At 40.4% G+C, this 24,424-nt stretch overlaps 1 protein-coding gene across 2 annotated transcripts in view; it reads left to right on the plus strand.

The window, feature by feature from the left end:
- LOC109999521 (CD166 antigen homolog A) overlaps positions 1-24,424 on the plus strand; it is a 36,430-nt gene that overhangs the window by 9,251 nt on the left and 2,755 nt on the right. Inside the window, exons 2-13 of one of the 2 annotated variants that reach the window (XM_020654590.3) lie at positions 15,865-15,971; positions 16,192-16,408; positions 16,499-16,563; positions 16,979-17,066; positions 17,297-17,470; positions 18,441-18,565; positions 19,144-19,276; positions 19,620-19,732; positions 19,840-19,966; positions 20,677-20,798; positions 23,206-23,338; positions 24,238-24,267. In XM_020654590.3, the coding sequence (XP_020510246.2) occupies positions 15,865-15,971; positions 16,192-16,408; positions 16,499-16,563; positions 16,979-17,066; positions 17,297-17,470; positions 18,441-18,565; positions 19,144-19,276; positions 19,620-19,732; positions 19,840-19,966; positions 20,677-20,798; positions 23,206-23,338; positions 24,238-24,267 (1,434 nt within the window). The remainder of the gene's footprint in view (positions 1-15,864; positions 15,972-16,191; positions 16,409-16,498; positions 16,564-16,978; positions 17,067-17,296; positions 17,471-18,440; positions 18,566-19,143; positions 19,277-19,619; positions 19,733-19,839; positions 19,967-20,676; positions 20,799-23,205; positions 23,339-24,237; positions 24,268-24,424) is intronic. The other variant, XM_065960292.1, reaches the window with a different exon arrangement.

The raw sequence follows: 24,424 nt of genomic DNA on the forward strand, positions 1-24,424 counted from the left end.
ATAACTCTCTTTTCAGCTTATCGACAAATAATGAACTGACTATCATCTCTGAACAGGGCTGATTGTCTTTGCAATTCATCCACAAGTTGTCCAGACATGGAATTTAAAACCGAAGACAAACTTCTTCACCAGTACTCCATCCATTTCTGTATTAAATTGAATTGCAAATTCATTTTGTATTTGTTGAGCTATTTCACTTGGTAACAATCAATAGCCAGTGTTGCTATGAGTAGATCCATGCCGCTAGCAGAATGAGTAAAAATATATCCACATGTATACACACACATAGTGTTTTGTTTCCACCACATAGATGGTGTTTTCATTATTTTCAGGGTGTTTTTTATTTTAAGTTACGATTTTTAGCCTCCTCCGGTCTTTCGGGGGAGTCTTAGCCCGGAGCTCTAGACTTTGTGTCTGACCCAGCAGTAGAACCTTCTCAAGAGGCCTCTCTGAACAGTGTGTCGACTCAGTTTGCTGGAAGGGGGGTAGTCTATCCGTGGAGAATTTAACTCCTCAGCACTCCTTTTGGCCACACTGTTGATATTTTTATATTCAGTAGATACATACCAAGCAGTAGAAGAGTTGTTGGTACATTATCGCTCATTGTTATGTTTTTGTGCAGTGAGGTGTTTTTTCTCTGCTGCTCCGCTATCAGTTCGATCTGCAGAGCTTCTTATTTTCTTGTAGTTCACCGCAGCAGAAGAGACAGAACGGAGGCGGTTAAATATGTGCAATGCTGGGCAGGGTGGTTCAAAGCACTTACCTTTATGCGAGGCTTCTCCTCATGTCATGATGGATGGAGAAAATCTATTTTCTTCTGCCTCTAACTAATGAAATTATTAGTCCTTTTGAAGGACCCATGCATCCTAGATGACCGTGACATAAACTGAGTTACATCTGAGAGTGGTTATCTCATCCTACAGAAGCAAACAAAAGACCTAGCTGTGCTTTTTAGAGCAGTTTTTCTTTAGTTCAAAAAGAAGGATTTGACTTGTGACCTTGCTAAGACAAAGGATATTTTTTGGCAAGGGTGAAGTTATTTCCCATAATGAAACTGAACAGAATGCATACATTCATCATACACATGAACAAGGGTGATGTGCACTAGTTAAACCTTTGAACCAAATCACGTTAGCAGTTATTCCCGCCACGTAAATCTGAAAATCCTGAAGTTGTAGGAAGACTCAGGGATATGACAGCCCACGTTAATCTCCAACCTTTCACAGCTCTCCATCAAAGCAGACGCTGGTCCGTGGGTATTAAATGTGAAGCCACACAGATTTGATGTGTGAGCAGGTACATAATCCTTTGTATGTACTATCTGCATTCCATGTATTCCTCCCACAGCGCTTTGCTCTGTTTAGCCAGCGGAGGCTTTAAGACCCCCCCGGAGCCACAAGCTAAAGCAGGACACACTTTGAAATCGTCATGCCCTCTTTAATACCAACCAGGCTGCCGCGCTTATTAGGATGGGGAGCGTCTCCTGCACTGTTTCACTGTGAAGGGTTAGAAGGTCAGGTCTGTCATTATGGCTGCACAACAGCATACATGACTCAGTGCTCAACTAATGTATAAGTATCAGCCTCTCTGCGGCAATTACCAAAGATGAAAGCTACAGCGGCCATCTGCTGAACAAATGAAACTATCTACCTGTTATTATTATCTTCTGTTTACAGCCTAACAAGGCAAAAATTATTAATACAGCAAAAGATTACTTTCAGACCACAGTCAAAGTGTTGCACATATTTCCATTTATCATCCATTTTGTGTGGGGAAAATATTAGTCCTCGCCTCATACAGCGTCTAATGAAGCACTTTAAGATCGATAAGTGGATCTGTTCTTGTTTACCCTCCTAGAGAAATTATGAGCCTTGGGCTGATTCATCTCCCACTTTATTCCACCGCTCTGGTCTTGGCTGCATGTGGGTTTGTTGTGTAGAAAAAGGATCACTTTACCTCCAGCAGGGCGGCAGGTTCGATTGGTGTCCTTAAGCACCAACTGCAAATGTAATATGGTCTTACAAAAAGTATAATAGTAAACACAACTGCTCCCCCAGGACCAATATGCTACAGATGTTCAAAGGATTTCCCTTTGATGGGAGGCGTGGGGGCAGGGATGGGGCGGGGCCACTTTAACAGGAAATAAGAGCACTTGCGGTGGAGACAGGCAGGCAGGCAGGCAGGTACTTGAACAAAAAGCAGATTGCACTTTGAGTAAACAGTGGAGTCTGTAGCTGCCAGCTGGGCTTATATTCTCCAAACAAAAGAAATCATGTGATTCACTAGCAGTGCAATTAGTTGGAGGGGGTGTTTCAAGTTTGATCCTCCTTGCTTCTCGTACATCAAATGTAAAAGAATATGAGGACTTTGGTTGTACTTTTTAAGCCAGGGCTTCATATAACATTGACTTTCATGAGTTGTCCAACTGCATTCCTGTCAAAAATGAAAAAGGAAAATCTCCCCCACATGTTTCCCCGAGCCCAAAGTGACACGTAAGAATGAGATGGAGAAAGTGTTATCTCCCAAAGCCTGTTGGGGGCATTTTATTTTTGTTCGAGACCGCAATTGTCAATTTAAAAAAAATCAAATGGAAAATAAACTATTATTTAGTTTAATAGCTACGGAAGTGATTTTGTCGCAGCCCTAATGTTACACATGAGGATTTGTAATGGGTTTAATTTAATTACAAAATAATCTGCTGTTTATCCTTTTTTTCAATTCACTAATTAGTTCAGAAATGTCACCAAAAAAAAAACCCAGCTACAAATCCATTTGCAGAGCCCAAGGTGACATCTTTAAATGGTTTGTTTTGTTTTACAAACAGCCTAAAGTTATTTAATTAACATTTATTTTAAAAAACAGAAGAAAAAAAAATAAAGCAGAAAAGAGCACAACATCCTTAGAGGTTGTAGCCGGGATAATGTTTTACTAATATGCGACATAAACGGTGAATGGATTATCAAAGGTGGCTATTGTCTGTGGATTGATTAATCAGTTATTGTTCCCATGCCATTGTGTCTCTCTTCCTTTTTATCTTGGTTGTGTAATCTTGACTCTCCCTCAGTCTTATCATAAAAATTGGTTATAAACTCTGTTCTATCTATAATCCAGAGAGCAGACACTCACACAGAAATTAGTCTGCTGCAGGCGAGCAAGGCTGACAGGTTCATGGCCTGTATGCAAAAAAAAAAGAAAGATCTGTCCTGTCTGATGTGAAACCTCTTGAGGAGACCAGGTGAAACGCCGTGCACTTTGATGTCAAGGAGGTTGTTTTGAATGTGTCAGGAATATTCGAGAGGCTCCTATTAGCACATCTGGCTGAGCAAAGGGTGGAAGAGGTGGGTGAGTGGGGGGGGGGGGGGGGGGGGATTGAAAAATGAAAGTGTTATAATAACTCCAAGATTCATTTCCTGCATTTAGATTTATGGATATCAGTTCAAACATGTCACAGATTCAAAGGGCACTTAGGTGAAAAGCATTACTCACCGTTAAAAGTCTCCATCTGGAGCATCCCACCATCTGCTGCACCTCTTTAACCCCTCCATTTATTTTACAAGGCTGTAAACATTAATTGTATTATCTGTGTGACTGCATTTGAAGCTTGAATTGGGTTGATTTTACTCCTTGTCATTCCTGGAGAAAAAGGTGACGCTTTATTGTAATTACACGAGCTAAAAAAAAAAAGGAGACCTCAACAGGAAGTTGTTCCCTCTGTACATTTATAGCTGCGCTTTATAATCTCAAACCCAGTAAAAGCATAAGGGAAGCATGTGATCACATACTTGTTATTGAAGCTTCGCTAGAGTGAGATTCAGGGGCCTTAAGTGTTGTAGGCCTTTGAGGATAATTGAAATCCTGCGAAAAATACACTACGAGCATGAAAAAGATGTTTTGAGGGCTATGTCGCCTTTCACGCACACTCACACACACAAGGTGTAAATGTGTTATTCTTCCGTAAATATTAGCAAAGTGTGCTCGGTGCTGCTCAGAACCTCAACAGATCTGCAAAGATAAGAAGAAAAAAAGAATCTTCAGATTAAGCTTACACACAGCTTAAACCTCAAAAAGACGTTTTAGGAGAGGTGTTCGGTAACTGCGAGATTGACAAACTTGAATTCAAAGGCTCTGTGATAAGAAGCGGAGCTGTTGCTATGCATACGAGCTGTTCATTAAGCACCGGGGAGCAGGACAAATTCAATAAAGCTCCTTGGATCTGCCACTTTATTAAAGTTTGAAGGCTTCTTGGCATATGAGAAAGTTATCACATTTAAATGACTCAGAAATGATTAAGATTGAACGAGTGGCTTCTAATCACACTCCTGAGTTGAACGGCGAGTTAATAAGTCCTCTGCCTTTCTTTCCTCGGCACACATGCTACACTTTAAATAAACTCCCGGGCTAATTTTATAGGCAGCCGAAAAAAGTTGAGTATTGAATAGCAATTTGGTTCTATAGATGAGTTACATGTATTAAGGTGACCATGAAGATAGATAAAGATGTACTCTTAAGACTGAAGGTCACCTGTTTGACTCTGTTTTATCGCTATTTAAAGTGTCTAAAGGTTTTCATCCTCTGATTAGCCTGTCAAAGCCTATTAGACGCCTTAAAGCAAGTTTACTAAGTCTTATGTAGTCCAATCATTTGTACAAACTGAATTAAAATGAGCTAATCTAGGCAGCAGTGATTCAAGTTCCCATTTTAATAGCTAAAAAACATTTGATACAACCACTTTGCCCTGTAAACGAGTGATTCACATGTAGACTCTGGCTACTTTTAATAGCTTTATTATCTCTTTGTACACTCTTTATATATTTTTACCAGAATAAACCCGGTCATTGTGACATAGTCGAGGCATTAAGATCCATCAGAAGCCTCAGACTGGAAGTTTCATAATCGATCTCTGACATTCATAGACGCTGGGGTGACGTAATGCCAGCTCTCGCGGAAAGTGGAGTCTTTGCCAAAATGTTGCATTAGGAAGGGTTAATGGACGAGTAGGAAGCAGCGTGCTTAGTTAATGGCCTAATGCTGCCTTTAATGGCACGTCGTTAATGGGAGTTCTTGGTGGATGTTTGGAGTCAGGACTGTGCGATCTCCTATGAGCTGCCCTCAAGTCTAACCCTCAGGCCTCTCACAACCACTCCTTCCCTCAGGTGCCGTGGCCTCCGCCCCTCAAATACATAATTCACAATATAATGGACGGGATTTTCTGAGTGCACTTTACCGTCCGGCTCACTCCTGCGGGCCGGCTGTCTTAAGAGCAGTCCCTGGACTCGTGCGGCTCAATTTATGACATTTTTTAAGAGGTTTTTAGGACGCTCGTGTGGTCGGGAGTACAGAGAAGAACATTTGAAAGACTAATGATCATGCCACAAGATCAATTTCTAGGAAACCCTATGGCAAGTCATTTAGAGTGATAATCGCCCCCCTTGTAAAATGCTTTTATCTCTCCCATCTGTCTCGCCCCGAGGACAATGAAGCAAAAAGACTTCCTGTAATGCTGCAGGGAATAAAGATGATTTTAAATACCTTTTCCACATATATTTTTGAGTTATAAGCTGTTTCTTGCGTCCTAATTGTATGTGCTTAAGGGTTATACTATCATTATTTGCGCTTCCATTAAATCAAGCACTAACTTTTCCTCTCCGGATGTTAATTTTCTCTAAGTGCTCTGCTGGAGCTTCAGACGAGAGTTCGAGTTAAATCAAAGCTGAGTTTTCAGCTTTGATTGGGTTTTCAGCATCTTTAGAGGGATTTAGTTAAATAAAAGAACTTTGTCATCATTTATTGAAAGCGCTTGACAATAGTTTTCTTTTATAAAAAAAAAATCTCATATTACACTCACTCGCTAATCAAAAAGAAAAATGCAAGAGGTTATTGAATCTGTTCCAGTTTTCACTTTATTCTGTGTATTTTAAGATATGCCCCGCTTCCTACAGCTGAAAACCTTCTCTTTTTTATTATCAAATAATGATGCAGAGTTTCACATTACTCTTATATTCGGCATATTGTTAGCTATATGAGAGGATTGCTGTGCAGGAAGAGCTAATGAGACAAGGTTTTGGCAATCTACCTGACAGTGTGAGGTCTGTTTTCCTGTTTGGTGCTGTGTTTTTTCGTATTACCTCAGATACTTTCTCAACCATCAACAACCTGACTCCATGTTGAGACGTTTCCACCGCAGCCTCATTAGATTTTTAATGGAACACTTTAAAATATAAATCTTAAACAGGAACTTTTTGATGACACACTTTCCCTCATTTCAATGAGGAAAGGTAGGCAGCAAAAGAGATAAATTGCCCTGACGGTGTCCCTAATGGACCAGAATGCAACATGGTCACAAGAGGCATCCTGTGTTCTGAGCTGTGGAAAAGGACTCACTGCTTCCTTTGGGCTTATTATTCTAGTGCACATGCTATTATTCTCCTCACCTACCTGAAAAACCCACAGCTGACGCAAAGTGTTTGCACCTGTTCTCGGGGAATTGTCGACGGGTATGCTGGGAATTGTAGGACATCACAGGTCAGAAGCAAACAAGGTATATGACTTAAGTAAAGACATTAATTGTGCATGCAGGAAGTCTCTGGGGAAAAGATAAAAGTAAACTATAAGAAAACTTGATTTTAAGTGTAGGGATAAGCCCTGCCCACTTTGAGTCAGTCCAATGGAATAAATTTAAATAAAAAGAAATCTCATGTTGAAAATAGCTAAACTTATCTAACTAGGACAAGAGAAATATTTCTTTAACGTTAGACCCCAGAAGTGATAATAAGAAGCCGATTTGAACAAAAGAACAAGTTTTGGGGGCCTTTCAATCCTGCGTTCATAACACATTTATGATTTGAAAGATTCTTTCTTTTCCTACATTTCTTTTGCAGACCAACCATTTGTTACACAAGTGGCTAGAAAAACACCTGCAGGCAAAAGAAACATTTTTCCTCCTTCTTGAGTCCTGCTCTGTGTTCTTTGTCCTCTCTTCTCAATCTCAGACGAGGGGCAGAAGCTGCAACCTGATCCCTCCTCAGCAGGTCTGCACAGGTACCAAGCCCTCCTCGGGATGAGTCTGAATCCAGAGGAAATGGAGCCAACATTTTCAGTCACATGGCAACAATGGGAGCCTGACAGGTGGGACTGCAGGCGATGCATTAGCCCTGGTCCCGCCTGCTGTTGTCTGCCGGTGTCTGTTGACCACACATGATGCAGCAAATGAACGTTGTTGGCTTTTGCCTAAGGTGGAGATCGCTCTCTATATGCTTCCCTATAAAAGTCCCACTGGAAACTGCATTTTCTTTCTAGCTAGAGGGCTGTGTAAAGCAGGTTAGTCTCCTTGTTTTTTTAGGTACATGGAGGTATAAAGATGCATGGAGAGCTCTGGCGAGGGCTATTTTCGTTATTTTACCCCTCCGTGCCTTTGCACTTTTATTCGTAAAACCTCTTTCATGCAGATTAGAGTTTTTTTGCCTTATTTCCGAATGACAGAGTACTAACATGAGTAGAGTGATACGGGATTTTGTTTGTCAAGCATGAAGGCTATTGTTGGTTTTTGGTTGCACAGTGGTCTAAAAATGTGCTCATGCTGCGCGGGTGAAGGAGGGGAGCCATTATGCCCAATAGACTCAGACTAGTAGTAATACTGTGTGTTGGATACTCTACATTATTCGCCATTTGCTGTCCATCCTCCTCCTCCTCCTCCTCCTCAGCAGAACACAGGTTTGCTTTGCCCTGAGGTGACAAACATTGCTCTGCTCAGTGTAGGCGCTGGAAATCAGAAGGGGGGGTTATTTCTTTTACTGGAGTGCATTGTGCTTTTGAAGTTGTCTCTTTTTTGACAAAGGAAATCAATGGAGCGAGAGTTACGTTCAAAATGAAGAGATTAAAAGCTTGACAAAAGATGTACTTATATTATATAACAGCTGAAACATCGTCGGTCACTTTAAAGCAGAAGCTTCATCCTCTCTCGTATCTGCTGCTCATATGTGACAGTTTCTGCCTTTTATTGGACTAAATTCATTGTACGTTGTAAATGTTTGGTTTAGTGGTGATGATCTGCAAAAACATGGCCAACACATCAGCTTTGTTTGTTTTCATGTTTTGTAATCTTAACAGCCGACTTATAGAGATCATATTATAAGTAAATATATACTGAGAATGACTGTTGGTTTCAAACTGCAGGACCACACAAACAAGGACCACACTTCTACACACAAATCAAAGGATGTGTCCCTGATGACGTCAGTGTTTGTAGTGTGTGTTTGAGGAAGCGTGAGGAGTCATTGCACATGCCCTGCAGGGGGTTCATGTCAGTACCGCTAAACATGAAACAATTATTTGTTTATTTAGTAGATTAACTACTGCTTATTGTCAAGATCAATAGACATGTCTTTTGTCAGATGTCTGAAAACATTTCCCGGAGCCTACGCTGACACATGTATGCTGCATGCTTTTCACTATGCAACAGACCCAGACCCAAAGATAGGAATTACTTTAAAAAAAAAAAAACAGCTGCTCTTCACAATTGAGTCCTAAAGTAGAACAAACAAGTGTTTACTTGGAAAATTATTTAACCAATTTACAGAAATGAATCATTTTAAAGTTTTAAAATGTATATAAATCCAACCGTTCAGAAGTAAACAAGCAGAACCTTTGAAAAGAGACTGTAACTTTCCTTTATGTTTAAAGACAAAAATAATTTCATTAGAATGAAAATGAAGTGGTCTGTTGTTCTTGAAACTAATAATCCATTCCAAAATTGTAATATTTTTGCATCGAAATAAAAATGCAAAGCATTCTATTTCCATGTCGGAAAAGATCACACTCTGCCTCCCGTCATAAACTAATAAATGTGTTAGACTTTGGACAATATTTCTTGTGTAACTGGTAGATAAGAGTCCACAGAGAGTGGATCACTTATTAAAAAGAAAAAAAGGGTAGACAGCCCTTCTTCAGCTGGACGACAAAAAAGAGCCTGTGGGAACACTTTCAGAAAATGAAACCTTTGTCCAAAGGCTTTCTGTCCATAAATGGACCATATTTGCACATTGGAGCTCTCTTCCAGACCTTTGCACCCTTCTGAAGGTCAATGAGACGCAGGGCAACATTTTGGGTGTTTTGTGGCGCTTCCTGAAACAGATGGTGTGCTGTGAAAATTGTGCTTTGGAAATGACTTTAAATTGACACGTGAGTGCAGCTCTTTCCACATAATGTGGCTTTTGTCAAACCTGAAGTACTGAACGAACTCATGCCTGCTGCTTATTACTGTAAAATAGACTAGACCAGGAGGATTGTCAACATCAGCACTGGACCAGAACAGTTTTTCATCAACTATTAAGAAATAGTTTATCAAGCCAAAATACCAAATTATTTCTGGTTGTAGCTTCTCAATAGTGATGATTTAGCAGCTTTTCTTTGTCATATTTAACTAGGAAGCTGCTGTTTGGAGGCAAACTGTGTTTGGGTTTTTGACTGTGGATCTTGTTTAAAATTAGGATTTAAAAGTTGGATGCATGTTGCTGAAAGATCTATAAACACCAAAATGATTACAGCTCATCCTGAGGGGAACATGAATGTCTTAAACACATTTTATGACATCCGATTGTTACCTACACCTATTGAAAACAAAAATCATCAACTTCATGGAGATGTTGATGGAAGTCAGGTGTTCCTCTTCAATGCCAGTAGGGTGTATCCGCTGGGGACCATGAATAGGAATTTTGGGACCAAAATGTTCTTGGGACTCCCTCAGAAGAACCCCACATGTTCTGGTGACATTTCAAGAGAAGGGAACACTAAGAACTATTCAAATACATCACATTGGATAGCTCATTTGAAAAACGGACTCGAAGGATGAAGTAATGGAAACAACCCTGGAATGGTCATTCTTAATTTGGAGCTGAAACATTTCCAACTACAATGCATTGGTTCCCAGTTCAGTGCAAACACAAGTAAGATGGGCAGCATCCTTAAACTGTTCTAAGAATTATGAAACACTTCTCCTGGTCGGAAAGCGCCTATTTCCTGTACATAATGTCAAGGCCAGCAATCCATCATTTGTCAAGATTTACGGTTTAAACCATAGAGGCCATTTTCTGACTGACCACAATTGCCATCGTAAGGGCCATTGCCCCAGCATGGATACGCAGTTTGAAGCATTCCCATAAACGTGAAAAGGTGTTTTTTTTTGTTTTTTTTTACCACCACCACCTTTCTTTCACTCCCTTACAAGGAGCAGAACTTACTAGAGAGTTTGTTGTGCATGCTTCCTCATTACCAGTTTGGAAAATGATTCTCTCAGCTGTGGGCTTTTTTGAAGACCAGCTCTCAACATGCTTTGTGGGGAGAAAAAAAGAAGAAGCTTGATGCCCTTAGTTTAATGCTGTAAAGACACTGACAGGCAATTTCAGTTGGTAGGAAAAGACAAAATTATAGAGCACACAATGTTGACGCTTGGAATGGTGCCTCCAGCAACTAAAAGAGAAGCATGTGTGAGGGGAATGTTGTGCGAGTGTGCTGTCGGTTATCCATCAGTAACATGATTACACCCTTCTCTCTAGAGAGACAGACAGGAATAGTGAGGACTTAGCTGTGTATTTTTAAAGAAAAATCCCTCTTCAACTGGTCTGGAACACTGTCCTAGCATGAACTGTTACTGTAGTTTTAATATAGTCGTGTGCTTGTTGAAGTAAGTAAAAATGAGCTAAGGCTGTTCGCAGAGTGAAAGAGTTGACAAAGCAGCAGCCTATTTACCATATTAAAGTGCCGGCCATTTTTTTTCTCTGAGCTCACATTCGGGGTCAGAGGTTAAAATTCTGTTACTATTACAGCTTCAGCCCCAGCTAGAGACAGGTGGCTGCTACACACAGCATTGACCAGCATTGTGGGCCTGAAATAATCGAATAGTTTAACTTACAACTAATTCTGGTGCCGACTGGTGAGAGTGGCAGTGTTAAATCATTTCAGCTAGTGCACATCCCTAGTGTAAATGGTCAATTAAACACATTTATTATCACATTGCCACAGATTGCTTTGAGGAACGTGGTGGTAGAAAGGTACAATTTTCCTTGAACCTTCCTGCACTCTCTTTAGGACAGCAAACCCTCTATTGTTCTTTTCGGGCAAGTAATGACAGATTGAGTTTATCAAATTTAATCTCCGCCAATCTCAGACACTCGATAAGGCTCATCAAAATTTGGCCGTTGTTTAATTATTTAAGAAAAGACAAGGACAAGAAGCAGAAAGTCACGGAAGGTTAGGTTTTCCTTTAATTCTTTCTCTTTAGGCAAGCACTGTTCAGTATAAGAATCCAGCCTTTGCTCAAGTATTATTGATCTAGCTGAAGTGAATCTGTCTGCCCTCCTCACTGCTGAAGCGAGGCTATTTGCCATCAAGTCTTTGAGGACATGCGCCATGGGATCTCCATTCACCGCACAATCCTCATCTTGAACACTTATTAAGTTTAGGCTTTCACTCTCTTGTTGATGTTGGAGCCAAAAGACGTATACGCACACACGCACACACACAGAAACAGGAGGGCGTAAGGTAGCAAAATAGGGATATAGAAAGTAGTGTGGGATGGTAGCTGATTTCCCTGGTGAGCTTATATCTGAGCTGTCGTCACCTGTCTCTTCTCCGGGAAAGAGGAGCCTTAATCATGAACATGAAAGTGTCTCCTGTGGTGCTGCCTCCTGTCTCTGTCACTCGCCTGTCTATTACTTGGTATAGACTGAGTATTAGCTAATTTTTTTTTTTGTGTGTGTGTGGCCATAATGAAGGCTCTGCTTTTTTTTAAAGTGCAAAGAAATTCACATCAAACCCGGCAAGCAAAGATATTTTCAAGTTCAGATGACTAAAATGGCACACACAAAAAAAAGACGTGTAAAGAGACAGATGTTCCACATTGGAACAAAGTCTTATTCAGCACTTTGATCTTCTTTTTGGCATCCTGGTGACCCTGATTACACTTCTTTTTTTTTTTTTTTTTTTTATCTCTTCAGCTTGATATTTCCTGACTCTTAATTTGAAAAAACAAAACATTAAGAAAAAAGGATTGCTTCAAAATCAACCTTGATTTTGAAAGGATGACAAGCTCAGACATCAGACAGTTTGGAGTTTTATGGATTTTCATAGACTTTGTGTGATTGGCTTTGTTTTTTTTTACATTATATATAGTATTTTGTCTCTTTCAACAGATGTGTCAGCCCAGTTTGTGGCGAATAAAAGGGTTACCTTTTCATTCTTCTCTAAAAGTATAGTAAGAGAAATCGTTGTCATAGTTACTAGTTCTCCACATACAGCAGATGGGTCTGCAGGTCCGTTGCAACAAAACACAGGTCACCACTTCCTGCTCCTCCCTCATCCTATAGACAGCTGCTGGAGGTGATAGCTTTATGCATGCATGGCGTGTGTTTATCAACGTGAAGTCATACTTCACACCTACTTTTGTTGCAAAGGATTACCTTATCTCTGTGAGCAGCAGGAGCTTTGTCTTCTCCAACCCAACATGTGCGATTAGTTCTCATTGTGTTACAGTGTAATCTGCGCAGATAAAGCCGCTTCCTTAATACAGACTCTTCTCAGAGAAGTTCTCAGAGAAGCTGAACACGGCTTTATTTGAATATTCAAAATGCTCTATTTGAATTTGAAATGTAAGGAGTTTATTATACAGGGAGTGCGATAACCTCTCCAACACGGCGGTGCTTGCAGTGAAATCTGAATTTAATGGACTGTTGTTGTTTATCATTTGTGAGATTCAGCAGTACAGGTTGTGCAGAGATCTCTCCAAGGACGAAACACAAGGAGAACATATGTTGGACCTGCCCGGCCTACTAGATTCTGAAAAAAACATTTATAAGTTTCCTCGGCCATGAGACCACTCCTGGCTCCAACACGCTGAGGATGTAGCACATTATCTAGATCCTGACAGATTCTTTTTGGCACCCTACTTACCTTTCCAAAATGAAATGTAGCAGGATGTTATAATAGTTGGCACATAAGTAAAACATGTCCCCATGTCTTGCACTGGCAGCTCATTAAATACCTCATCCTGATAGATTCACCATGTCTCCTTTTTCCGCCACGCATGTACAAGCTTCTCTGTCTCGACCAGAAACGTGCACTTGTAGCCGAAGCTTGTTCAAGCATGAGAGTCGGTTTCATTGGATTTACATCAGAAAGACAAAAACAAGGGAGTGTGGGGCGGCTACATGAGCACGCTGCGTTCACACCAGCAATCGGCATTACCATTTCAGGTGTAACGGGCTGATGTGCACCCTGTTGCCAAAATCAAGGTGTGAGCAAATGTCTGTGAAATGCAGCCTCAAAATTTACAGCTCAGAAAACTTCCCATTTTCTGCACAGAGACAATGAAATACCTTTTCAAATGCTTAAGAAAGGAACTAGTCAAGCATATTCATGAATACAGGAATTCAAATGGGCGGATACCTAGCGTTGTATGATGCAGCAAAACGACTTGGATCAACAGATGATTTGATATGAAGGGCAACAGATTAGATGTGAGGCAAATTTGGTCAATTTGTGGAATTGTTACAGAACTTAGTTTAAATTCTGCTGCTGTAATGGACAAGTGACGGTGCTTATCCCAGTGTCTGGAGAAGAATTCCTGGTTAGACTGTCAGCCGTTGAAATGAGTTGAGGTTTGTTCTGTCGTGTGCTGTCACATTTAAATGTCGCCTAGCCTTATTTAAATGCAGGAGCTGAATCTATTCAGGTGACAGGCTGTGGTATCGGCATTCCTCCAGTAGTTATTGGGGGTAGCTTTGATGCTCACATCTGATGCTTCACAGATAGAGCTCTGAGTGCTGATTATTACCATCAACACACATAAACCACACTCTTTTTTTTTTTTAAGCCCTTTGTTTCTGCTGTCAGTGTTGGAAATCACTTTTATTGTCATTCTAGCACATAAACATGGATATGGAACAAGGAAAACTTGTTATCGACTGTGGTTATGACGTTTTGGAAAATACAACTACAGTACTCACTGTTTAGATGTGCATTGAAAGACACCATAGATCACAAATTCCCATATGTAGCTAATGTGTAGCTACACCAGGAGGCGGTTAGCCTAGCTTAGCATAAAGACTAAAAACTAGGAAGCAACTAGCATGGTTCTGGTTGTTAATCACAAACATGGGTTATCACATATTACATTTTTCAAAGATTAAACAATGTAGGTCTATGAAGTTCATTTGTAAACGTTAGATGTAATGGTAGGAGAAATGTTTCCATTATTAAGGGCAAGTAGAACAATTTTTACATCCCGCTGTTTTAAGCTGGGCTAAGCTATCGGCCAGTAAATGAAGCCTCATACTTAACAGGCACAAGATTAGGATCAATTCTCTTATCTCACTTCCCCCATAAGAAATAAATGTATTTCTTAAATGTCAATTTATTCATTTGTGAAGTGGAAGCAGTGGCCACAGGAAGGCCAATCTTATCAGTGCCAGCAGGAACAGCAGGAAACAACTTAAAATGAAGTACAGCAGAACTTAACATGAGGCAAAACATGCCCTTCTAAAAATCAGATTATTGAATTGTCTGCTGCTTGTCATCTGCTTGCTGTAGCAGCTTCACTGACGGGCTTTACAACTGTCAGCCTCCGACTGGAGGTTGTTTTGGAGCTGACAGTTCATAAAGATGAGTGACAGGTGTCTTGAGTGTGAACTTTGTTCAGCTGAGTGTCAGGAGGACGCCAATAAAAGCTGTTTTTTGTTGACTTGAGGCAAACTATTAGCTGCTGTTGTGTGCTTCTAATGAACTAATGCACCACAAGAGTCAACAATACTTTTCTGAACTTCTGTGGGTGTCTTGATGTAAAAATACGACTGGAAAATGGAGTTTCATTGAGGGAAATGACACAGAGAGGAGAGCAGACAGTAGTGCACCTCCAAACTTGCGTGCTCATTGCGACATCACAAGCAACTGTGTAAATATGCCTTCAGTGTCCCAGTTGTTAGTCTGTTCTAATGCAGGCAATGGTAACCATAGTAAAAGTATTTACTTTCATTCAAATGGGATTCAAATGAGTATCACGCACACAGCCAATGAATTTTCCGCCCTGTCTTTGCACGACTCGGAGCAAACCTTTAAAGTCTGAGTTAAGATGAAAGTGAATAAAACTTTGAGGTTAACATTGCAGATTTAATTGTTTTGTTTTTGTGCATGAGCATAATCAGAAAATGTCAGGGTTGAACGCACACAGATTATTTGAGCATCTTAATTGTTTTGTGCTTTTCCTGTGAATTCTAAATACATTGTTTGTGACTGATCCTACAGATAGAAGCTGGTCGCCCACCACTTTGTTCTCGACAACACTTTGCTGAACTGCTGATGAGCTTTTGAGATTTACTGTCGGATTTATGCACCCACCCATGGGTTTACCTTAGCCTGAACTCGTAGAGGTCTGAAATGTGAATCTGAATACGAAAAAGAAAAAAACACCAGCAACACCTCATTTTCAGTCGGGCCATGGCCCTCTAGCTGTAACCCTTCATTGCTTCATTGAGACACTTCTGCTGGCACTCTCATCCCATCCCCCTCTTTAGCACTTTGTCTCCATGGCGATGTTTTGAATGAAATTTAGGGCAGGAAAGGTTGTTCTCCCTTCAACAGGAGCTGTAAAATTATCAGAAGTCTATAGAAACGGTGGTTCTCAGTGTATGTGGGTTGCCACTTAGTGGTCAATAAATGCCTGTCAAAAATGCACAAAGAAGTTGGACTTTGAAGCATTCAGAATAATAAAGGACTTCAATCTTCAGTCAGAACATTTCAAGCTGTGCTGGGGCTGACCAGATTAGCCCGCCTCTGAAAAAATAATTGAAAATGTGTCTCTGCTTTTCTCTTTCGCAGTCAGCGGTTTTGAGACTGTTATCGGCCTGTACGGGGAGACACTTGAGATCCCATGCAACAATGGAGCCGTAAAAGATGAAGACGTCCTGCTCCTTAAATGGAAATATGTAAGTCACAATGGAGGTCAATGGATTCAAAATGGTGATGTCTGTCTGACACCCACTTATCATGTCTGAGCCACGCCCAGTCTGAGTGCATGTGCCGTGCATTAGAGCATGCATCTGTGGCTCCATATGACACTGCATGAACAGAGGGTGCTTTTATTTGAACTGGAAGCCAGTGCCATATGTGACACAAAGTAACTGGTGCACTCTGCTCTGCTTTCAGGACAAAGGACAGGGAGTTTCAGGAGACCTGCTGGTCAAACAGAAAAACCAGAATGTCTCAATCAGCGCCACTGATGAATATAAGGGCCGTGTGAGCCTGGCTGCAAGCTCCAGCCTGCTGCTCTCTGCAGCCACGCTGAGTGACCAGCGCACTTTCACCTGCATGGTGGTCGCTTCTGCAGACATCTCAGAGTACCCTGTTACTGTGGTGATCAACAGTGAGTCTGAAATAACTTCTCCTGAAAATGAGCAGCACAAATCACCTAAAGGAACATCCCAATCATTAACACGTTTTTGATGTATTGCAGAGATGCCGACAGAAGTGGAGATTCATGACAAAGCAGAGGAGCTTGAGATTGGAAAACTTACTAAGGTGGGTTTTTAATGATAAACATTGCTTGTACCTACAGTATTTTAGGCAGTAAACCATCAAGGGAAAGCCCTCACTTGGGCTTAGGTATCTTGAGGCATAACAGCGACCATGTCACTACGGTAATGAGTTCTTTGAAGTGACTCTCATGAATTAGTAAAGAGCAGAATCTCCCCCTGCTTCAATTAAAATACCCAAAGGATCTGAGGAGCCTTAGAAATGCTTTGGGCATTTCATGGTCTGTTGGGTAGAAAAGTGCTCAGTCCTCCACTATTGGACAGGTGGTCAAAAGTGAATTTCCTCTTATGAGTAGTCATTTAAAAAGATGCAGATTTTATTCTGAAAACATTAAATTGTGATTTTGTGTCTGTTTTTGCCATTTTAATGATTGTTTTTTGTTATGCTTTTTGTTTCACAGCTGGGCACTTGTGTTGCAAAAGATGCAAACCCAGCAGTAAATATCACATGGTTAAAGAACAACAAACCCCTGGTGGCTGATGAGGAAGGTGTGTATTCCTCCTTCTCATGCATAATTACAAATACAACAGCAGCAGCTGTTGTGTTTTTCCTCTGACCCTGACATTTACATTTTGTGTTCATTCTCTGTGCCTGGGCTCTTCCCTGTAAATTATTCTTTCGACAGTATGAAAACAGTGTATCGGTCATTACACCAATGTTTTTTTTTTACTTCTTCCCTGTGAGAGTTTCAGACTGAGTTGTTTGTTTTTCTGTTCAGGGGTTTCCATCCAGGCCTCGTTGCTTATAGACCCTGCTACTGGCCTTGTGACTACCACCTCCATTCTGGAGTACTCGGCTAAAAAGGAGGACACGGACGCCCAGTTCAGCTGCAGCACTCAGCAAATTGCGGGCACAGAGCTGGTGTCCTCTCCCGTGACCTTCAGTATAACCTGTAAGTCACCAAACCACACTAACAACAGTCACTGGACAAACTTTAAGAAACTGAAAGATGTTATCTGCAGACCAGCTGGAACTTCTGCACACACGAAGACACAAGTCTGGTTGATAAGCTAGAGCATATGACAAGTTAATACTCAGTGTTATAATAATCCCTCTGATGTCTGTCTTTTCCTCTTTTTTGTTAACCTGATATTTGAAATACATGTTAACACATCATAGAAGTAATTCATGTTGAAACAAGCAAACTGCTATAAGTCAGAAAAATATATATTCTTTCTATTAATCCTTTAATGTGGAGAATATTTCATAGTGAATGTCGACAGAACTCATTCAAATTAACGGTATGACAATGTTGACATCAGAATTTAACTAACAAGTAACACCAATCTGGCTTTTCCAGGACTGTATCATCTGCAACTCCTCACCCCTAAACCTTTAACAAACACAAAAAAACCCTCTTTAAATCATCTCAGCTGTAGCTAATGGAGACAAACTTCCACCTGTGTTATATATATTTGACTATAATGACAAAAAAGGCAACAGTAACTTCACCCTTAGTAGTGGTATGTGAGGGAAAAAAGGGGGTTGGATTTTTTTTGTGGGATCCACATCAAACGCAGCATAAAATATTGAGGGTACCTGCTCACCGAAGCTTTATCGGTTGTGGAACACTTTCATACAAGAAATGTGGGAAAAAAAGTTTGCCTCACATGGAGCAGAAACATTGAGCTTCGAAAGAATTGCTTGGTCGATTGCCTGAGATTATGACTGCAATTTAAACATCTCCTCAGCTGCGTTTTGAAGTTGGTTATATCGGACAGTGATGCACAAACTTTTCCGCTCTCTGTAGCTTATAGCACAGTCGGTCCCCTGCAGCGAGCTGTAAGGGGAACACGCTCCACTTAATTCACCAAAACATACACCCCATCTCTGACTTTTTTTTAATCTCCCATTCTCCTCAGTCTCCACAGAGAACATCGCACTTAAGGTCATTGCTCAGGACCCTTTGGTGGAAGGAGACAATGTGACTCTGAAGTGTGAGGCTGACGGTAACCCAGCGCCTACCAGCTTTAACTTCCATCTTAAGGTACTCGTCAATATCTCAACAAACACTCAGCTCTCCCTTCTGTCCATGCTCATTGCCAGCTTGTTATCACTTGAAAAATGTAAAATGCAAGCTAGTCTGGAGCGACCCCGTTTTATCTTAAGAGCATGATACAGCTAGATGCTAGGCTGGTTAGCTAGTTCCAACAAGCTATTTAAAACATCATCTTGTTCCACATCACACATTTGGCATGAGTTATTGAACTAGCCAACCTCCTGTTTGTTTAACACCGACACAATAGCAGGTTTAGATGTTCCCTATCAATAGCAGCCATCTTGTTCTTAAAGACAAATGTCCTCACAGCACTTGTGTGCACAGTGCATCGCTTTAGATGAACAGTTTTGACTGGCCTGACCTAAATCATTTGAGGTGGAAATCTGTCTGACTTAGAGGAGGACCAGACACACACACACATGCCAGAGTAAATAGAACAGAAGGTGTCAGATCAGCTAGTCAAATTCTTCAGTGTAAACATTAAAAAAGTGTTCTGTTTTTTTTTTTTTTTTTCCATCAATAAGACATTATATGCTAATCACCTGTTTGATTTATCATTTTTGAAGGGCGAAGCGGTGAAAGTGGAAAACACAGACAGTTACACCATCATGAAAGTCTCACGCAACTCCTCTGGTGAATATAAATGCTCTCTTGTTGACGACCCAACAATGGAAGCAACTGTGGACATCACAGTACAATGTAAGTGGCAAAAACAAGTATTATTTCTTTAAAGAATTTAACTGACAATCATTTTGCCGCACGCCAGCAGCATTGTGATTGTCACACCCCTGTAATCTTATTTGTTAGTTTAAAGAGAAAAATGACGCTTGAGAAAAGAAAAGTCCCAATGTCTCTCTTTGCCAGCATTTCCTGTCGTGCTGTGCTTTGTGTAGAAAAGTGTTGTGTCAACCGCACCGCCTTTAATAAGCTGCTTCTGCAGTGCTGGGAGCCAAGAGCAGGGTTTTATGGTTAACAACAGGAAAGTTTCGACCTTTGTCAAGTCTCTGAGCCACCCTTTCACCATCGTCTCGTCTCTTTTTAGACCTGGACATCAATTTAAGCCCCTCTGGAGATATCGTCAGGAGTGCTGGTGGGACCTTGGATCTTAATCTTAAGATTGATGCTTCTGGAGACACAAAGGTCTCCTGGACAAAGGTAAAAGCAACCTCAAGTTCAACAAGGCTAAAATCATTGGAGAAGAAAAATGGTGGCTGTTATTGACATTGCTGATATTTTTTTTTTTTTTGTGTGTTTAATTCCAGGACAATGTGAAACTTGACAAAGAGCCAAAGTTTAGCAAGGTGAATTACGCACACTCTGGTCGTTACGAGTGTGAGGTGACATTGGGTCTGCTCAGCCGAAAGGCTTCTTTTGAGCTGGCTGTTGAAGGTAAGGAAAAGAAAAAGAAAATCTGAATGTTTACACAGATGTTTTACCTTTTAAGACCAATGTGAACCACAGCTGGTTAGCTTAGCATAGCTTAAAAGACCGGAAAACAGAACAAACAAACAGGATACACGGCTTGTTAATTAGTATGAATGAAGTGCTGGTGGGTGGACTTTAATATCTTAAAGCTAGCCATTTCCCTTTGTTATTGTTCATCATGCTAAGCTAAGCCAACACTCTTATTTATTATTTATTTTATTTATTTATTTATTAGTACACATATAAGAATACATCAGAATAGGATTAACAAAAACATAAAAGTTGTGTCAGGAGAGGTCAAGAAGCCATCAGGCTTATACACGGGACCTCACCTCTTAAGAGACAAATAAATCAACTAAACAAATCGAATTACACAATTTCAAAACAAAATAACAAAATTAAATATAAACACATATACAGTAACCTATACATGCATTCATACACACACACTTAGACACATACATACAATAGAAAGACTGAGAATGTTAACCCTCTATCAGCTAAATGAAACAGGCATTGATCTATTAAAAATGGAGTGAACGAGTGAGTTCATACTGTACAGTCTTCTAAGCTGACCGTCAGCAAAAAAAAAAAAACCCTCAATGAATAAAAAGCAACCATGACAACATCATTTTCTCATTCAGATGTATCTGAAGAGTTCCGTCCTGTTACAGGTGCTCCAGTTATCAAACATCTGACCAAACGGCGCAGGGATGATGGCAAATACAAAGTCCTGATGTGTGAGGCTGAAGGTTCACCAAAGCCAGCTGTTTCCTGGAGCATCAACGGCACCTCGGTATGAACACTCAGAAACAATCATTATGATGACAAGTTTTGTCCGCCATGATGTTTAAGTTAGGACACTTTGGATTTGGCAGGATGGTTAAATGTTTCACTCATTGAATAAGCTTCTTAAGATTTAGTTTATAGTCACATCCTGTGGTGGCTGAATTTGAATGCATGTTAGGCATACACTGCTGCTGGGGGAAAAAAGTCCCCATAATTCCCCGTTGTTTGGAAGTGGTACGTGGACAAACATTTTGAAGTTTGAATCCTTAAGAGTCCACTCCTGGTGGATTTAGTGACTCGTGGTTACCGTAGTAACAGTAAGTTAGGTTTAAGACTATAGCAAACACTTGGTGAGCAGCTCAGTCACAAACACAACAGAAGAGCAGCTGGCGCGTGTGTTTTCAGTGCCACATAGAAAACTTGTGATTTGATGAACAAGTTGAGAGGTTTTGGAGTCATCAAGTTAGAGTAAAGCTGGATTTCATGCTGCATTGTGTCCTGTGAATCCCTTGAGCAGAGACAGGCGGTTTGAATCCCTTGTTGGTATGACAGACTCAACCACTAACAATCATAATGAATGTATGCAGAATAAAGAAGTGAATGGAAACATTGAAAATCCGCTTTTGCTCAAAATACGGCAGACCAGAAATTGAATCTCGGGTATTTGTTAACGTGGACCTTCAAGTACAGTACGGTTAAAAATGAAATCTGTATCTCTCCTTTTGACGCCTTGCACTACAACAAAAATGGCAGAATTGTTGCTAAGGCTGCTTATTTAAGTTTGTACTTCAGCAGTTGCACAAGCTGGATAATATAGCAAGTGGAATGTGAAGGTTTACACTACTTGCCTCATGTTTAGTTTTTAAGATCTTATCCACAGAATATTTGGACAGGATCGCCAAGGTTAGTTTCACCCAATCAAGCAGTTTCTCTATCACATGTGATGACGGGAGAGTTTGGCCCATGTCCTTGTTAAGTTGTGTTTTCTGACATCGTTGAATGATTAAAAAAAAACAAAAACAAAAACAAGGTGGTTGTCAGCTTAAAAGTGACCACACATCTTTCTTAACATCCCCCTCCTTCACATTTAAAGCTAAAATTAAGTCTTTCAGATGATTTGAAATGTTTCTGTGAAGCAGACATTGTTTTTTTTATCAAATCAGTGCCGGTTGTCAGAAATTTCATTTTATGATGATGGTCTTCAGATGTTAGCAGGTAAAAGGTTCATCCTGATGTATCAGCTGCAGTGACACTTGAAGGGGAACATCATCTTAATGTTGGAAACAAAGTAGCCAGAGATATAATGTTGTTTACTTCTTCCTGCAGCAGATGGTTGGATGATTGATTTTAGCTTCTTTTGTGCTGACATTAGGACTCACGTTGTATTTTAATGCTAAATAGGCTCGCAATTATTTTTTTATTCACTGATCTACTTTTAATATGATGTCGTGTTTTGTCTGTGAGTAAGATCAGCAGCAAAGGTGTGGCTGAACAAAGAAAGTCGGTTTCCCTCTGGATTCTGAAGAAACCAAACAATCTGAGGGTTGTCAGTGTATTGATTCTAAGACAGTTCATGTTTTGCTTTTTGCCACTCAGCCTGCACTGCAGAGTGAGTGAACACTCCCTGTTATGTACATAGCTGTTTGCACTCTTAAGTATTTCCCCGAGCTGTCGCACTCCTGAACTTATCTCGTCCAACATTTCCAGGTGGTCGTGCTCAGTGTTTGGAAAGATCAGTCGTCTTTATTTTCCCCACGGCTCAAACAGTATTTCACGACAAAACTGTCATTTTAACAGACCTTTTTTCCCCCCTCCTTTGTTTCCGTGGTTTACCTGTGTGCACACTGGTTTCATATCCATTCAGTGAAACAGTTTGAATTACATATGCACCTGAGGCTGTGTGTGGGATGGTTAGATTCTTTTCAGCTTTTTCAGTCAGTATCTCACCTCAAAAAGAACCTCTAAACCTGAACCTGTGAGCAATATTTAATCAGCTCCAAAAGGTGCACTGAACTCTTTCACCTCAGGACAATGAATTATGGAGATAAAGCACATTTGTACATTTCACTCCAAGTGTATTTATTCACCCCTCACTTTGTCCTTTAAAGCTTATTCAGAGAGAATAATTCGTTGCTCACTAATGGGTATTTACAAAAATGCCTCATCCCCCCCTATAGAGGATGTGAAAAGGGTGTTGGCAGTTTGTCTTTGTGTCTGAGGTTTTCCTCCGAGACCCAAACTGTCTACATCCCACAGGCGCACACGCTTTGTCATGGAAAGGCTGAGCCACACAACAATCCAATGTCGCCCCCTAGTGGAGCTAAATATACACCTTCTTTTGGTGTCATGACAGGTGTATAAATCAGATGTATCCAAAAATACTAATGTTTTTTTTTTTCCCTCTTGTGGTTCAGCCCAGTGAGAGTGACTATGTCAACGGAAAGATCACACACACGATCCAAGTGGTGCCCCATGCAAACCTGACTGTTTCTTGCACTGTATCCAACGAGTTTGGCGTGGATACCAAAGCTATAAATGTGTCATCCTGTAAGTACAAAGTGGTGGTATTGATTCATTGATTCCTTTCAACTTGAAATAAACAAAGAGATTAACAAAAGATAAAACGCCAAGACTCAGAAATTAGAAAATGATAATAAAAAAGCAAGAGTAGAACTAACTAATATTAAAAGAATCTTATTTAATCAGCTCATATGGCGCTGTAGAGATCAGCTATCTCATCAGTATTGTTCTATCGTCTCTCTGCTTCATTATTTTCTTCCTGGAGCCGAACTCCTTAATCTGCCTTTGTGGATGTTTTTCCTCCTGCGCCCACTAACTCTTTCTGTCTGCATGTTCACTCGACATAATGTAAAGGTGCTTCTATAAAATAATAACGTAGCAACTGCATACTTGAGGTTAAGCTCAAGGATATTTTTTTTATCAAGCGATGAAAAGAAAAAGGATCTTTGAGGCCAAAAGAAAACTTTAACTCATAATGTAGTACCAGAAAAAGACGTGCTTTAAAAGAAAGGCATAAAAAGAATATTAGATAAACTTTAAGTTATAATTAAAGCAGGTATGGGTATGGATAGATCTGTTTTTTATGGTGGCGGTGAGTAAAGGTCTAACCGTGAGCTATCCTAAAATCCTTGTCAAAATGTTACTGATGCATGCACTTAACTCTTTGTGCACATGGTGTCCACATGCATGCAGTGCAAACATTCATTCTCTGCTCTGCGCTAACTCATTCCTGTGCGTTTGGGACGGCATTTCACCTCTCTTTTCCCCCCTTCTTTTGGCGTGTGTATGTATGTTGGGATGCTGGGTTTAAATCGGTTTCCTCTCTGAACTTCTTGCATGCCTCAGTAGAATAGAAATAGAGCAGTAACTGGTTTTTGTTTTTAGTTTTGTTTGGACGTTAATTTTGATTTTATATCTGATTTCAGTAAATGAGGAGGTGAGAATGGATAAACAAGGTAAGTTCTAGTGGTCTTTTTGCTCATAAGAAACGGTGGGAGGGGGGGGTGAGTACAATGTTGGATACTGACGAAGGATCAAACATTTTCCTTTGACATCACCTTGGACTCTACAACTTGGAAATCAATCTTTAGACAGTGTGTTTTTTATTAGTAC

This window comes from Labrus bergylta, chromosome 11 (assembly GCF_963930695.1).
Source record: "Labrus bergylta chromosome 11, fLabBer1.1, whole genome shotgun sequence".
NCBI classification, from domain to species: domain Eukaryota; kingdom Metazoa; phylum Chordata; class Actinopteri; order Labriformes; family Labridae; genus Labrus; species Labrus bergylta.